Source organism: Cherax quadricarinatus, chromosome 75, assembly GCF_038502225.1.
Source record: "Cherax quadricarinatus isolate ZL_2023a chromosome 75, ASM3850222v1, whole genome shotgun sequence".
Classification (NCBI taxonomy): Eukaryota; Metazoa; Arthropoda; class Malacostraca; order Decapoda; family Parastacidae; genus Cherax; species Cherax quadricarinatus.
The window spans coordinates 4,195,698-4,213,238 of NC_091366.1; the positions used below are offsets into that span (position 1 = coordinate 4,195,698).

Here is a 17,541-nt window from a genome sequence, read left to right on the forward strand (position 1 = left end):
GGTTGGTTATCTTGCTGTAGTTGTCGTAGTTATCTTGTAGTTGTCGTAGTTATCTTGCTCTAGTTGTCGTAGTTATCTTGCTGTAGTTGTTGTAGTTATCTTGTAGTTGTCGTAGTTATCTTGCTCTAGTTGTTGTAGTTATCTTGCTGTAGTTGTTGTAGTTATGTAGTTATCTTGTAGTTGTCGTAGTTATCTTGCTCTAGTTGTTGTAGTTATCTTGTAGTTGTCGTAGTTATCTTGCTCTAGTTGTTGTAGTTATCTTGTAGTTGTCGTAGTTATCTTGTAGTTGTCGTAGTTATCTTGCTCTAGTTGTTGTAGTTATCTTGTAGTTGTCGTAGTTATCTTGCTCTAGTTGTTGTAGTTATCTTGTAGTTGTCGTAGTTATCTTGCTCTAGTTGTTGTAGTTATCTTGTAGTTGTAGTTATATCGTAAGGGTTCTTAAATGGAGATATCGTAGGTTGAAAGTAGACACACTTGTAGGATGGTAAATATATTGTCAGACTGAGATGAGAGATGGAGCCACAGTTACCTAGCCTGTTTACGTCTTGTAGGTCTGCCGCTGAGTGAGAGCGGGACAAAGGGATCACTGCCCATGTGTATGCCCATGACGTCACTCCAAGCCAAAGGCCTACGAGGGATCTCGTGTCTAAAGCACATGGAGGATACTAATATGCTATGCTATATAATACTGGGAATACAGGGATCAGCAACTATGCTGACAGCTCGGTCATGTTACGTATGTCGTCCCGACATACACTACTATCTATAGGCTGAACAGGCAGGCGGATCTGGGCTGATTCTATACAATAACAAATGCATATATAACTTAGAACTAATGGATGGTACAACATGATTTTGACGTAATGGGTGTTAACGTAATCATTACAAACTATAAGTACAAATCATTATACAATATGGATGGAATTGATCGATCGATCTGTATTCATGCACTCTACGGATTCTGAGGAAGAATAATTATATACAAAGAAGTGTTTAACAGAAAGGCAGATTCGGTGCACACAAATCTAGACTGTTAATTCTCAGAATACGGAGGGAACGTGAACACGAAAATTTCTGACAAACTGATCAGCTAATAATAAAACACACAGTTGACAAATTCATTCATCTCGGACATCTAATTATGCAGGCTGTTTACACTTAAACCCAATTCTGCGAGGGTAAGGTTTACGTATGCAGAATGGTTATCATCTCTGGGAGGATTGAATTCCTCTGCAATGGCTAACACATGCCTTGACTGAGAGATCTGAACGAGTATCTACAAAAGATACAACTACAATCACTAGTGACTGTGGAATTACTAACTCGTCTGCTAGGAGTACTCAACTCGACTATTCGATACAGTAATTCTTGGCTCATTACAAAGTCACTAATGGGTACTGGTGGCTTCACAGTAAGAATAAGATCTTCCTGGAGCAGGAATCGAATCACACCAGAACACAAGGGATCGGTTCTCTGGGCATTTTTGACATCCTCGACAGTAAATGGAGGATCTGCAGTAACTACACTAACGTGTCGCGATAAAGCATCTGCGACTACATTCGACTTGCCAGGTAAATTTTCAAAGGTGGGATTGAACTCTTGGATAGTCAAGGTCCATCTGGCTAACCTTCCAGTAGGCTGTTTGTTCTGGAATAAAGGTAACAGTTCTTCCTTACTGGAGGAAAGAACAAACTCGGTGGAGTGGATGACTCCCCCCGGTTGAAAAAATTAACGCTATAACACGCAATATGAGCAAGGGAGAACGAATCTACTATCTCAACTGCAAGCACAGGAGAAAAGAAATGAACACGGTGAACAATGCTGATATTCAATCTGAGTCGCACACAGTGACACGAGGTATCAGCTATAAAGAAACTACACTTACAAACGTTAACATGTGAAAGTTACTCGAGAAATAACTTCTTACAATGCACTGATTACTGTCAACTAGGATGGGATCACCATCTGAAACACAAGGAACAACAACAGACACTCTAGTGAGAACACTTGCTGTAACAGAGACGTCTTTCTGCAGACAGCATGTCACATCAACAAGAGATGGCATTACTAGTTGCAAGTAATCGTTTTCTGACAAGGCATCCCCTGTGGCGAAACTACTACTCGAACTAGCAGTCATTGCAGGGATAGGCTGTGCACTCAAGGCAGTCTGAGTGTCCCCGGACACTTGAGGCAACGGAACACTATCCTGCAAGTCTGAAGGTATAGGTGGAACACAGATGGGAGTGACAGAATTACTAGTGCCTGACCGCTCGGCTACGTTAATAAGTAATTCACGGATCTATAGGAACTTAATCTGAACTTCACATTTCGCAGCACTTTAACAAATCTCAGATACAAGCTGTGAGAACAAACACATTGCTCAAGGGCTAGGTATTGTCTTTCAGTCAGTAAGGGAATGTTGGTACTGTGGACTGATTCATATTGACTTTGACTGGAATGATACACTAAGTGAACGTTCAAAAGTGACTGGGACATCTTCTCAGTGAAAATACTGAAGGGCATAAGTCAAGAAAAATGGAGAGAATGACACAGTAAGCTTAAATGGAAAAAAAAATGCTTAACTATTCTGCATAAGTAATTAAAAATTGACAAGTTACACAGTAAGCAAAGAACTCACACAAGAAAAAAAAAATATGCAACTTAACAAACACTGAAAATCAAGAGAACTTGTACTTTGCTCAAATCTAATATGCTCAACTTTTACTTTAAATTGAATAAATGGCACAGTGAGTTGTCTTTACTTTCAATGCAACAAGGAAAATACACAATAAAGTAATAGAATGGACTCAATAAACTTGTGCAAAAATTAAAACAAACACACAATTCACTGAAATTAAAAATTAAAATGACAGACAGAATAAAATACTATGCACAGAACAGAGCATAAGAAACTGCACTGTAATAAACTGTATTGCACAACACTGCATAAAATTTTCTGCAAGAAAAACTTTAATAGCAACACAATATTTGCACAAGAATTATTGCAAAATGAGTCTGTGTGCAATAATAAAAATTATAACACACAAGAAAAGAAATATATCAAGGAATGAACACTTTAACTCTTAACTGCACTTAAACAACAAGCAAAAGAACAATTTACTTTAGAAGGAGAACTTAAAAATTGCACTAAGAGTGAATTTGTTCAATAAAATATGAAAAAAAATAATAGGTGCTAAAACACACAACAAAAAGAAATACAACACTTACAGTGATGCAGAGCACAAAACATCAACATAAACTCAGTACTAGAATTTTCTTGCAATGAAACTTGATGTTTTTAAAAAAATTTTGTAAACAGATTTCTTGCTGGAGCTTTAAAAATGGCACTATTGTCTGTGGAAATAAGACAAATTAAACACTGGCTGAATAAAGGAATATGAACACAAGAATGTTCAACACACAGGGAACAAACAAAAATACACAATTGCTAGGAAGAAAAAAAAAATAACAGACAACACTGAGTTGTGATGCAGGATATGAGGTGAAAAATTTACTGAGTTAATTCACTGGAACTCTGAAGTTTAAACACAAGTTCTATACTGCTCATATGTTGCACACACAACAAAGGAAACACTAAGTACTTACTTCAAGTGTGTATAAAAAGAAACAACACAACAGATATAAAATAATACACGAAAATTAACACTGAATTAAGGAGATTAAAAGAAATTAATAGAATCAGTACATGATAAACACTGAGTCTGATCAAGAGTCACTGAATGTCACTAAGAGATAAATTCACTGGGAACACAAAAGAAATGTCTCAACACTCGCAAATGTCTCTAAAAAAAAAATATTATAGCTGTAACACTTGAAAAAATGAGATTGATGGATTGTTTTTTTTCGTCTTGCTGCTGTCCTCTGCACAGATGATCGTAGAATTGCGCTTAAATCGGCGAGAGACAACACATAGGAGGCTTTTAAAGATGGCGCGCCACTCTCTAGCTCTTGACCCCCTATGTGGTCCTTAAAATATGGTGCTACAACCCTTAGCAGTGCACCAAAACACTGATGAGGTAGATGAGTTGTAATGGCCGACTGTAGCTGGGTTTGTGGGTAAAGCTGAGCGAGGCGTCTGGGACCGGCAATGGTGCGACACACGTGATCGTGAGTGGCTGGGCTTATGGGTTGAACGTCGTAAGCCCCACTGAGAAAACCCACACTGCCGCGAAGATAATTCTAAGCCGGCTGGCTTAGAAGAAACCCACGAAATACTACAACACCACAAGGATGACAAGGAGCACTCAGAATGCTTGGAACTTGAATCACAAGCGATGAAGGCTACTCATGTGGCTTGCTCGAGTACTGGGGTAAGACACCTGGGTTAGTTGCTAGCTGGCTTATCTTAACCCTTCACACAGAATAGCTTGATAACTTCACACGAGGAGCACAGCAGGGGTGGAAGCTGGCTTGGCAGGCAAAATAATTGGATGGAGTAGGCTAGGCTGGACTGGACTCGGGTGTTCTGACTCCCCCACCACAGACTGGAAGCTGGCTTATTTTGCAAACTCGGGTCAACCCCTCGGGAGTAATGCAAAAAAGCAGGAAACACTAATACAAAGAGACTGACCAGTGAATAATGTAGAAGCTGGTAGAGTAGCTGGCTTGAGGTAGCTGGATGGGGTGAACCTCGGTAGTCGATAGGCCTACTGGTCACACGAAATGGCCGTCTTGCTGGTCGACAATTTTATCTCCAGAAATCGCTGTAATCGTCAGAATTACAGGCTCACCGCTGTCACCATTTATCGTAAAGGGTTCTTAAATGGAGATATCGTAGGTTGAAAGTAGACACACTTGTAGGATGGTAAATATATTGTCAGACTGAGATGAGAGATGGAGCCACAGTTACCTAGCCTGTTTACGTCTTGTAGGTCTGCCGCTGAGTGAGAGCGGGACAAAGGGATCACTGCCCATGTGTATGCCCATGACGTCACTCCAAGCCAAAGGCCTACGAGGGATCTCGTGTCTAAAGCACATGGAGGATACTAATATGCTATGCTATATAATACTGGGAATACAGGGATCAGCAACTATGCTGACAGTTATCTTGCTCTAGTTGTTGTAGTTATCTTGTAGTTGTCGTAGTTATCTTGCTCTAGTTGTTGTAGTTATCTTGTAGTTGTCGTAGTTATCTTGCTCTAGTTGTCGTAGTTATCTTGCTATAGTTGTCGTAGTTATCTTGTAGTTGTCGTAGTTATCTTGCTCTAGTTGTCGTAGTTATCTTGCTATAGTTGTCGTAGTTATCTTGCTATAGTTGTTGTAGTTATCTTGCTATAGTTGTCGTAGTTATCTTGCTATAGTTGTCGTAGTTATCTTGCTCTAGTTGTTGTAGTTATCTTGTAGTTGTCGTAGTTATCTTGCTCTAGTTGTTGTAGTTATCTTGTAGTTGTCGTAGTTATCTTGCTCTAGTTGTTGTAGTTATCTTGTAGTTGTCGTAGTTATCTTGCTCTAGTTGTTGTAGTTATCTTGTAGTTGTCGTAGTTATCTTGCTCTAGTTGTTGTAGTTATCTTGTAGTTGTCGTAGTTATCTTGCTCTAGTTGTTGTAGTTATCTTGTAGTTGTCGTAGTTATCTTGCTCTAGTTGTTGTAGTTATCTTGTAGTTGTCGTAGTTATCTTGCTCTAGTTGTTGTAGTTATCTTGTAGTTGTCGTAGTTATCTTGCTCTAGTTGTTGTAGTTATCTTGTAGTTGTCGTAGTTATCTTGCTCTAGTTGTTGTAATCTTGTAGTTGTCGTAGTTATCTTGCTCTAGTTGTTGTAGTTATCTTTTAGTTGTCGTAGTTATCTTGCTCTAGTTGTCGTAGTTATCTTGCTCTAGTTGTTGTAGTTATCTTGTAGTTGTCGTAGTTATCTTGCTCTAGTTGTTGTAGTTATCTTTTAGTTGTCGTAGTTATCTTGCTCTAGTTGTCGTAGTTATCTTGCTATAGTTGTCGTAGTTATCTTTCTATAGTTGTTGTAGTTGTTGTCGTAGTTATCTTGCTATAGTTGTCGTAGTTATCTTGCTCTAGTTGTTGTAGTTATGTAGTTATCTTGTAGTTGTCGTAGTTATCTTGCTATAGTTACTGTAGTTATCTTGTAGTTGTCGTAGTTATCTTGCTATAGTTACTGTAGTTATCTTGTAGTTGTCGTAGTTATCTTGCTCTAGTTGTCGTAGTTATCTTGCTATAGTTACTGTAGTTATCTTGTAGTTGTCGTAGTTATCTTGCTATAGTTATTGTAGTTATCTTGTAGTTGTCGTAGTTATCTTGCTATAGTTACTGTAGTTATCTTGTAGTTGTCGTAGTTATCTTGCTCTAGTTGTTGTAGTTATGTAGTTATCTTGTAGTTGTCGTAGTTATCTTGCTATAGTTACTGTAGTTATCTTGTAGTTGTCGTAGTTATTTTGCTATAGTTACTGTAGTTATCTTGTAGTTGTCGTAGTTATCTTGCTATAGTTACTGTAGTTATCTTGTAGTTGTCGTAGTTATCTTGCTCTAGTTGTTGTAGTTATGTAGTTATCTTGCTCTAGTTGTTGTAGTTATGTAGTTATCTTGTAGTTGTCGTAGTTATCTTGCTATAGTTATTGTAGTTATCTTGTAGTTGTCGTAGTTATCTTGCTCTAGTTGTTGTAGTTATGTAGTTATCTTGCTCTAGTTGTTGTAGTTATGTAGTTATCTTGTAGTTGTCGTAGTTATCTTGCTATAGTTACTGTAGTTATCTTGTAGTTGTCGTAGTTATCTTGCTCTAGTTGTTGTAGTTATGTAGTTATCTTGTAGTTGTCGTAGTTATCTTGCTATAGTTATTGTAGTTATCTTGTAGTTGTCGTAGTTATCTTGCTATAGTTACTGTAGTTATCTTGTAGTTGTCGTAGTTATCTTGCTCTAGTTGTTGTAGTTATCTTGTAGTTGTCGTAGTTATCTTGCTATAGTTACTGTAGTTATCTTGTAGTTGTCGTAGTTATCTTGCTCTAGTTGTTGTAGTTATGTAGTTATCTTGTAGTTGTCGTAGTTATCTTGCTATAGTTACTGTAGTTATCTTGTAGTTGTCGTAGTTATTTTGCTATAGTTACTGTAGTTATCTTGTAGTTGTCGTAGTTATCTTGCTATAGTTACTGTAGTTATCTTGTAGTTGTCGTAGTTATCTTGCTCTAGTTGTAGTTATCTTTGCTGTAGCTGAGTCAGTGACTGCTGGTCCTTCAGGAAAGTACATCTTTCCTCGAAAATAGAATGAAGTATTTCTTAAGGTGACCCTTGGCTCGGTTGGTAGCGCACTTACCTCCCATATTGAGGTACTTGTCTCGATCCTCGGTACGACTGGAAACATTGGGCCGTGTTTCCTTAAGCTGTCCCCGCACCTAGCGGTAAGTAGGTACCTGCTTGTTAGTCGACCGGTGTGGTTGCATCCTGGGGGACATAATTAACCTAGGTTGCGGGAAATGCTCTACATAACCAGGGGCTTTCTAGATAATATATCATTGATATCAGCTATGGTCTGTATAAGTTATATCATGTACTTTTAAAAATAGATTAGTAATAATAATAATAATAATAATAATAATAATAATTATTATTATTATTATTATTATTATTATTATTATTATTATTATTATTATTATTATTATTATTATTATTATTATTATTATTAAGCAATCTTGAAAGATTTAAGGATATATGTGAGATGAAATCCACATGTGTACTCTGACTCCACTGTCCACAATCGTACCATATCTGTGTCTGCCTTCTGACACGCATGCCACAATTGATACAAGGGGTTAATTAAGACCATTTATGGGTGATAAAGAATCAGTTACAATTATTAGTAGTATCAGAGATATTCAGGGCTTTCAGTATGGCACGATGAGACTCTAACATTATCTTGGCAGATGATCCGGAGAGTAGCGTGCAGAAGAGAGCCTTCAGCTTCTCTGTCTTAATCACATTTGTTCAGATAGAATATGTAGAAGTACCAGAGTAGTTTTGTGTCCCCCCACAGTTTCAGTATACAGTGTAAGGTCTTGTATCATCTCACAGTTTCAGTATACAGTGTAAGGTCTTGTATCATCTCACAGTTTCAGTATACAGTGTAAGGTCTTGTATCATCTCACAGTTTCAGTATACAGTGTAAGGTCTTGTATCATCTCACAGTTTCAGTATACAGTGTAAGGTCTTGTATCACCTCACAGTTTCAGTATACAGTGTAAGGTCTTGTATCATCTCACAGTTTCAGTATACAGTGTAAGGTCTTGTATCATCTCACAGTTTCAGTATACAGTGTAAGGTCTTGTATCATCTCACAGTTTCAGTATACAGTGTAAGGTCTTGTATCATCTCACAGTTTCAGTATACAGTGTAAGGTCTTGTATCATCCCACAGTTTCAGTATACAGTGTAAGGTCTTGTATCATCTCACAGTTTCAGTATACAGTGTAAGGTCTTGTATCATCTCACAGTTTCAGTATACAGTGTAAGGTCTTGTATCATCTCACAGTTTCAGTATACAGTGTAAGGTCTTGTATCATCCCACAGTTTCAGTATACAGTGTAAGGTCTTGTATCATCTCACAGTTTCAGTATACAGTGTAAGGTCTTGTATCATCTCACAGTTTCAGTATACAGTGTAAGGTCTTGTATCACCTCACAGTTTCAGTATACAGTGTAAGGTCTTGTATCATCCCACAGTTTCAGTATACAGTGTAAGGTCTTGTATCATCCCACAGTTTCAGTATACAGTGTAAGGTCTTGTATCATCCCACAGTTTCAGTATACAGTGTAAGGTCTTGTATCATCCCACAGTTTCAGTATACAGTGTAAGGTCTTGTATCATCTCAGGTAACTGATGTTTAATCAAGAAAATTTAAAAGCAAACTGCTAGAGAGGTTCTGTTATGAGTTGATCAGGACCTGATCCACCATGAACCCTGGTCACAGACCGGGCCGCGGGGGGTGTTGACCCCTGGAACACTCGCCAGGTAAACTCCAGGTATGAAGGTGGAACATTACGGTAGAGTTTACATTGTTCTTAGGTTGTCTAGTAAATTCTCATTCTTAGCTTCACTAGACTTAAAAAGCCTCACATTTCTTGGTTATTTTCTAATGTATTTATTTTTGTATTTTTCAGGTACCTGTGTGAGTCGACTTGTGAAGTGTGGTGAGTATACCAGGTTACCTCAAGACGATTTCAGGGGTCACCGCCCCCGCCGCACGGTCCTAGACTAGACCTCCCAGCTACTGCCCTGATCGATCAGGCTTTTGGTACTTTGCGGATTTTCCAAGGACAAGAGAATCCAAGCTATGATGGGCCAGCAGGCTGCTAACAGCAACAGCCTGGTTGACCAGGCAGTCAACAAGGAAGCCTAGCCTCAGGTCGAACTGCGACCGTAGAACAAACGAAACCAGCTGAAGGTGTCGTGTGGGGTTCGGTAGGAGATACGAGGGTAGAAGGTAATCACCTTCTTGGATGGTAACACTATATATATTGTCAGACTGTGGTAAGGAAAGGATGAGCCCAGCCTGCCGTGTCACTGCCTGGATGTCAATACGCCGACTGAGAGCGAGGCAGCTCGTCTCACTGCCTCAAGCTGTATGTACCCCGTGACGTCATACAGTCACAGGCCTTAGGGATCTTCTATATAAACACATGGATGGTACTATGATACTCAGCTAATCTATATAGCACATATAAGGGGATCAGCAACTATATACACAGGTATGTTGACATTGACCTGATTATTTCTCAGTGTGGTAGAGAAATTTATGAGGTAAATGTGGTGACGCAAATTCCATACACAGTTTAAAGATCATGTACGAAAACGTTCGTAAGGATATAGCTCAGTGAATGCTTGTCATTTATGGTTAAGGGCTTGTGCAAGGAGCTGTGGTTCGACCCCCAGAATCACAGGTAGGTGAGTACAGTGTGAGAGCGCTGTGCAGTTGCCATATTGCTTTAAACCCTGACATTAAGAATGTTATTTGTCGGGAGTGGCTGCAGGAGCCTCCATGCGGCTCTCACGCCTCGTTATCACCAGCACGAGCAGCAGCATCAACAACAGTAGCAGCACTGTCCCTCGTTATCACCAGCACGAGCAGCAACAGCAGTAGCAGGACTGTCCCTCGTTATCACCAGCACGAGCAGCAGCAGCAACAGCAGTAGCAGGACTGTCCCTCGTTATCACCAGCACGAGCAGCAACAGCAGTAGCAGCACTGAACCTTGTTATCACCAGCACGAGCAGCAGCAGCAACAGCAGTAGCAGGACTGTCCCTCGTTATCACCAGCACGAGCAGCAACAGCAGTAGCAGCACTGAACCTTGTTATCACCAGCACGAGCAGCAGCAGCAACAGCAGTAGCAGGACTGTCCCTCGTTATCACCAGCACGAGCAGCAACAGCAGTAGCAGCACTGAACCTTGTTATCACCAGCACGAGCAGCAGCAGCAACAGCAGTAGCAGGGCTGTCCCTCGTTATCACCAGCACGAGCAGCAGCAGCAGCAACAACAACAGCAGTAGCAGCACTGTCCCTAGTTATCAACAGCACGAGCAGCAGCAGCAGCAGCAACAGTAGCAGCACTGAGCCTCGTTATCAACATCACGAGCAGCAGCAACAGCAGTAGCAGCACTGAACCTTGTTATCACCAGCACGAGCAGCAGCAGTAGCAGGACTGTCCCTCGTTATCACCAGCACGAGCAGCAGCAGCAACAGCAGTAGCAGGACTGTCCCTCGTTATCACCAGCACGAGCAGCAGCAGTAGCAGGACTGTCCCTCGTTATCACCAGCACGAGCAGCAGCAGCAACAGCAGTAGCAGGACTGTCCCTCGTTATCACCAGCACGAGCAGCAGCAGTAGCAGGACTGTCCCTCGTTATCACCAGCACGAGCAGCAGCAGCAACAGCAGTAGCAGCACTGAACCTTATCACCAGCACGAGCAGCAGCAGCACTGAACCTTATCACCAGCACGAGCAGCAGCAGCACTGAACCTTATCACCAGCACGAGCAGCAGCAGCAGGACTGAGCGTCGTTATCACCAGCACGAGCAGCAGCAACAACAGCAGTAGCAGCACTGAACCTTGTTATCACCAGCACGAGCAGCAGCAGCAACAGCAGCAGTAGCAGGACTGTCCCTCGTTATCACCAGCACGAGCAGCAGCAACAGCAGTAGCAGGACTGTCCCTCGTTATCACCAGCACGAGCAGCAGCAGCAGGACTGAGCCTCGTTATCACCAGCACGAGCAGCAGCAACAACAGCAGTAGCAGCACTGAACCTTGTTATCACCAGCACGAGCAGCAGCAGCAACAGCAGCAGTAGCAGCACTGAACCTTGTTATCACCAGCACGAGCAGCAGCAACAACAGCAGTAGCAGCACTGAACCTTGTTATCACCAGCACGAGCAGCAGCAGCAACAGCAGCAGTAGCAGCACTGAAACTTATCACCAGCACGAGCAGCAACAACAGCAGTAGCAGGACTGTCCCTCGTTATCACCAGCACGAGCAGCAGCAGCAACAGCAGTAGCAGGACTGAGCGTCGTTATCACCAGCACGAGCAGCAACAGCAGTAGCAGCACTGAACCTTGTTATCACCAGCACGAGCAGCAGCAGCAACAGCAGCAGTAGCAGCACTGAAACTTATCACCAGCACGAGCAGCAACAACAGCAGTAGCAGGACTGTCCCTCGTTATCACCAGCACGAGCAGCAGCAACAGCAGTAGCAGGACTGAGCCTCGTTATCACCAGCACGAGCAGCAACAACAGCAGTAGCAGGACTGAGCCTCGTTATCACCAGCACGAGCAGCAACAACAGCAGTAGCAGGACTGAGCCTCGTTATCACCAGCAGCAGCAACAGCAGTAGCAGCACTGAACCTTGTTATCACCAGCACGAGCAGCAGCAACAGCAGTAGCAGCACTGAACCTTGTTATCACCAGCACGAGCAGCAACAACAGCAGTAGCAGGACTGAGCCTCGTTATCACCAGCAGCAGCAACAGCAGTAGCAGCACTGAACCTTGTTATCACCAGCACGAGCAGCAGCAACAGCAGTAGCAGCACTGAACCTTGTTATCACCAGCACGAGCAGCAACAACAGCAGTAGCAGGACTGAGCCTCGTTATCACCAGCAGCAGCAACAGCAGTAGCAGCACTGAACCTTGTTATCACCAGCACGAGCAGCAGCAACAGCAGTAGCAGCACTGAACCTTGTTATCACCAGCACGAGCAGCAACAACAGCAGTAGCAGGACTGTCCCTCGTTATCACCAGCACGAGCAGCAGCAGCAGCAACAACAGAACAAGGATAAGGATGACTGCTACTAGAAACAGCAACAACAGAACAAGGATAAGGATGACTGCTACTAGAAGCAGCAACAACAGAACAAGGGTAAGAGTGACTGCTACTAGAAGCAGCAACAACAGAACAAGGATAAGGATGACTGCTACTAGAAGCAGCAACAACAGAACAAGGATAAGGATGACTGCTACTAGAAGCAGCAACAACAGAACAAGGGTAAGAATGACTGCTACTAGAAGCAGCAACAACAGAACAAGGATAAGGATGACTGCTACTAGAAGCAGCAACAACAGAATAAGGATAAGGATGACTGCTACTAGAAGCAGCAACAACAGGATAAAGATGACTGCTACTAGAAGCAGCAACAACAGGATAAGGTTGACTGCTACTAGAAGCAGCAACAACAACAGCATCAAACTAAAGGCGGAGGAGGAATGAGAAGATGTGGGGGGGGGGGGGGGGGGGGGGGGGGGGGGGTGGAAAGTGATCGTAGTAGTGGAGGAAGAACGAGAGGAAGAGGAAGAGCAATAAAAGAGGAGGATGGACAAGAAGGAAGGCAGAGGTTAGAACAAGAGCATCGATTGGGCTGTTGATTGTATCAGTGATGTCTTGACGTGATGGAGCTGCCTACCTTACCTCTTTTCTGAGCTGTTGATTGTATCAGTGATGTCTTGACGTGATGGAGCTGCCTACCTCACCTCTTCTCTGGATTGTTGATTGTATCAGTGATGTCTTGACGTGATGGAGCTGCCTACCTCACCTCTTCTCTGGATTGTTGATTGTGTCAGTGATGTCTTGACGTGATGGAGCTGCCTACTTCACCTCTTCTCTGGATTGTTGATTGTGTCAGTGATGTCTTGACGTGATGGAGCTGCCTACCTCACCTCTTCTCTGGATTGTTGATTGTATCAGTGATGTCTTGACGTGATGGAGCTGCCTACTTCACCTCTTCTCTGGATTGTTGATTGTATCAGTGATGTCTTGACGTGATGGAGCTGCCTACTTCACCTCTTCTCTGGATTGTTGATTGTATCAGTGATGTCTTGACGTGATGGAGCTGCCTACTTCACCTCTTCTCTGGATTGTTGATTATATCAGTGATGTCTTGACGTGATGGAGCTGCCTACTTCACCTCTTCTCTGGATTGTTGATTGTATCAGTGATGACGTGATGGAGCTGCCTACCTCACCTCTTCTCTGGATTGTTGATTGTGTCAGTGATGTCTTGACGTGATGGAGCTGCCTACTTCACCTCTTCTCTGGATTGTTGATTGTGTCAGTGATGTCTTGACGTGATGGAGCTGCCTAACTCACCTCTTCTCTTATTACTGTCATAATCAGGGGAGGTGATTAACTCGACAGGTATTACTATTTCTACCTCATTACTACTACTATATTATTACTGCTATTACTGTATTACTACTGCTATTACTGTATTACTACTGCTATTGCTGTTTCTGAAAAGAAAAACGAAATTAACAATTATTTTCCGTTTTCGTAGGGTTTCTATTGTAAAGTGTGATTACAATGATGTGGATATTTTTGAGGTATAACATTAACATGGCGCTATCTACAAATGGAATGTTGTTTCAGTAATGAACTAGGTGTTGAGGGAGAGTAAATTCACCTTCATGGCGGACTCTCTTTCTCTTTCCTTAGGCTGCACCACCTGCTCAATGTGCAGCAATTATTACCTGGCAAATATGTTTCTTTTTTTTATCCGTGGAGGAAGCTGCTTGTTTCTCCCATCTTTCCTCCCTCTATGTCTGTTATTTAATAAAAAGTTCATTTTGTATAATTGAAGCAAGACCTGCAAAGGGATGTCTAGTTATTTTCCGTATATAGCACCAGGGGAAGTTTTCTTACAGCCTCGCAGGTTTGTGTTGTCAGCAGAAAAGCGTTTCCAATCTCTTGGTCAAAGTTGCTGGAGGTTTCCTCAAATGGAGCTGTACGGTATAAAATACTTGTTCTGAATTTCTCTGTGTAGTGTTGAGTGGCAGGCAGTAATGAAGGTTGTGTGTGTGTGTGTGTGTGTGTGTGTGTGTGTGTGTGTGTGTGTGTGTGTGTGTGTGTGTGTGTGTGTGTGTGTGTGTGTGTACCTGTTTGTGGTTACAGGGGTCGGGTCTTAGCTCCTATCCCCGTCTTAACTTTCCAGATTTACTTCCTCATGGGCCCTATCATACTTACTGTTAAATATGTATAGAACCTGCCTTCACCACCTTCAAATGTTGTTAGATTCATTTGCAATAGCTTCTTCTCATAGCTCATGTCCCTTAGCTCAGGAACAACCCACGTTACATACTTCTGCATTGTCTCCAGTTTCTTATTATGCTTTTTCAGGTGCAGGTTCCTTACTTGTGCAGAATACTCCAAGATATGAGCATGACATTTATTGTATAAAGGGCCCAGAATGAGATTTCTGAAGGATACTTTTATATTTTCTCCATGGGGAAGTGGAACAGAATTCTTCCTCCGTAAGCCATGCGTGTCGTAAGAGGCGACTAAAATGCCGGGAGCAAGGGGCTAGTAACCCCTTCTCCTGTATATATTACTAAATGTAAAAGGAGAAACTTTCGTTTTTCCTTTTGGGCCACCCCGCCTCGGTGGGATATGGCCGGTGTGTTGAAAGAAGACTTTTATATTTCCCAGATGAGCATTGGCTGAAAATGTTATTCGGCTGATGTGAGCCTGTGGTGGTATACTGGTCACTATGCTTACCCATAGGCCTTTCTCTTTGCCTGAGGTCTGCAGCCTCTGCCCTCTAGTCTAGACCTCGTTTCTTCTTGCTCTTTCTCCAGTCTTCATTACCTAGCACTTACTGGGATACATCTGAATAAATCCCATCTGGAATGTCATTCACATAAGCCAGAAACATTACTGATCATAATACCAAACTTTGCAGAACCCAGCTAGATTAGGTTAGATTTTTTGCCTCTGGAGCTGCTAGTTTATTGTGCACCTCATATCCATCTGTAGATGGTATTACAAGAGCGTATGAGATACAAAAGGCCTAGGAACTAGGTGCCAAAATGGTTAACAGGAGTATATCAGGATTTATGTCTACAGTTGATTCATCTGTTGCAAGCAAATTTAAAAAAAAATGGATTAATATGTCTAGTATGTTATATTCATTATTAAGATATCTTGATATATCACATAGGTTATTATACTGAAGTTTGTGGATCGGACTGATGCTCCTTCTGTCACTTTGATTTAAAGATTCAAAAAATGTTTTATTAAATTTACAAGTAATTAAGTGAGGTAGCATTATTAGGTAGGTGTTAGTGCATGTGTACGATGTTTGCTGTTTCCTTCAGATGTCTGCCGTGGAGCCTCCAGGAGCCACGGGAGAGGACGGAGGCAACATACCCTTTATTGACGACAGTGGCTCCTCGTGTGCCTCTTCCATGATGGGCGAGGAGGACGACACTGCCTCACTCAGTAGACTTCTCGATGATGCAGCCTCCAGGGAGTTCAGTATCAATGGCCTGCATGATGATCTTGCCTCGCTCTCCTGTGGGTATGCATCTCTTGATGCCCACAGTGATGGCCAGAGCGACACCCATAGTGATGTCCATAGTGACGTCCACAGTGACGTCCAAAGTGACGTTCAGAGTCGCAGCGATGTAGGCAGTAGCGGAGAGTCGCAGGAAAAGTCTCGGACAGGTTCAGGCCGATGGTCATGGCAACAATCATCTCCAGGCTCACGAAGAACGTCAAAGTCAAGCATAAAGTCGACGGATAATCTGTATGAAGAACCTCCCGATAATGAAGATGATGACCAGAAGCCCCAGCCAGCCCTCCCGCCTTCCTTGCCACCTTGTGATACCTGTGAGGACCGCTCCTCTACTTCCTCATCGTGTTTCACTGGCACTTCCTCCTCAGTTCTCTCCTGTACAACTTGCGCAGCAGAGTCTGATGCTAAGCCTGAAGTAGATCCTCAAAACAACACTACAACAGCAGGAGAAGCACCACAGGAGATCACTCAACCTGGTGGGCTACCACCTCTGGACGAAAAACCAAGTTTGCTTCCCAGTAATTGTAATACTCCGGAACCTACTGATGGTGAGAAGCCTTTAAGTAATGGTAGGATGACGCCTCATCGCCTCAGCCTCACAGTCAAGGTTAGTCTGCTTGCTTTGGTTTCTGACTGATAGTGTGGCTAACAAATTACCAGAATAACCCTGATTATTGACTCAGAGCCTTCAAATTATACCTGTTTTTTATTACAGTGCATTATACAATTACTAACAGTAGTGTAACATGCAGGAGGTGTGGAGCCCAGGCAGTGAAATCCCTCTTCCACTGGTGACGTCAACTCCCCAGCCAGGTGGAAGTGGTGGTGTGGAGGCCAAGTATGCCACACCACATCACTACATCTCCTCCATGAGGGTGGCTTCCATGAGAGGTGCAGCAGACATGGGTGGTGCTCTTGTGGCACGCGTTGCCACCTTCCTCAGGACTCAGTACAAGAACCTTACCTCCAGTCCCCTTCAGTTGCCCTGGTGCCCAAACTTTAAGTAAGATTTCTTTCTAAATTTCTTCTTTCTACTCTTGTCTTTCTTTTTCTGGGCCAGAATCTAAGCTGTCTTGTTACCTCATCCTTTGCCACAGTTGTTCTCCCTCACATAATTCTAGGAAGAATTAAACAGAAAATAGTTTAGGAAAGCAGAAATCAGTGATTACAGTTCCTATTTATATCATGAAATATTTAATTACAAATAGGTAACCACCCATTTCTGATAGCCTAAAGTATTTGCTGCTTAATTTGTATTTAAGCTTTTCTTCCTTGATTCCTGTCACAATTATATCCATCAGTCTTTAGTCAGTCTTTAGTTCCCTTTCTTATGTAAGGGAACTCAGTCTTGCATCATCTTTCTCACACTTGAGGTCAGACTTACTTATCACTTGTCTTTCACTTAAATGTGTTAACTGTGTAGGTATCCAGAATTTTAAATGTTTCTTTCTTCAAAGTTCTTGATTGCACCCTAGCTCTTCCTCCTTGATTTTGTATTCTTTTATATCCATCATTTACCAAGAAGCTGTTTTTTTGAAATTAACTCAAGCTCAATCAGAATCGTTTCTCACACACATACAGTGGAGCCTTGGTACTCAAACTTAATTCAATCCAAAAGGCTGTTCGAGTGCTGATCTGTTCAAGTGTCGAACAAATTTTTCCCGACCAATTTTCTTTTTGGTTGGCTGTTATCACTAATCTTCGTAGACCCTATGGTGACTTATTTATACAAATAATATAAAAAATGTGAAGAA

The 17,541-nt window shown here is 42.2% G+C and overlaps 1 protein-coding gene across 5 annotated transcripts in view; it reads left to right on the top strand.

Annotated features, from left to right (window-relative positions):
- LOC128691902 (uncharacterized) overlaps positions 1 to 17,541 on the top strand; it is a 343,852-nt gene that overhangs the window by 286,923 nt on the left and 39,388 nt on the right. For 3 of the 5 annotated variants that reach the window (XM_053780875.2, XM_053780876.2, XM_053780878.2), the window contains 3 exons: positions 9,113 to 9,142; positions 15,588 to 16,394; positions 16,540 to 16,790. In XM_053780875.2, coding sequence (XP_053636850.2) covers positions 15,588 to 16,394; positions 16,540 to 16,790 — 1,058 coding nt within the window. In that variant the 5' untranslated portion in view covers positions 9,113 to 9,142. The remainder of the gene's footprint in view (positions 1 to 9,112; positions 9,143 to 15,587; positions 16,395 to 16,539; positions 16,791 to 17,541) is intronic. The other 2 variants (XM_053780874.2, XM_053780877.2) reach the window with 1 other exon arrangement.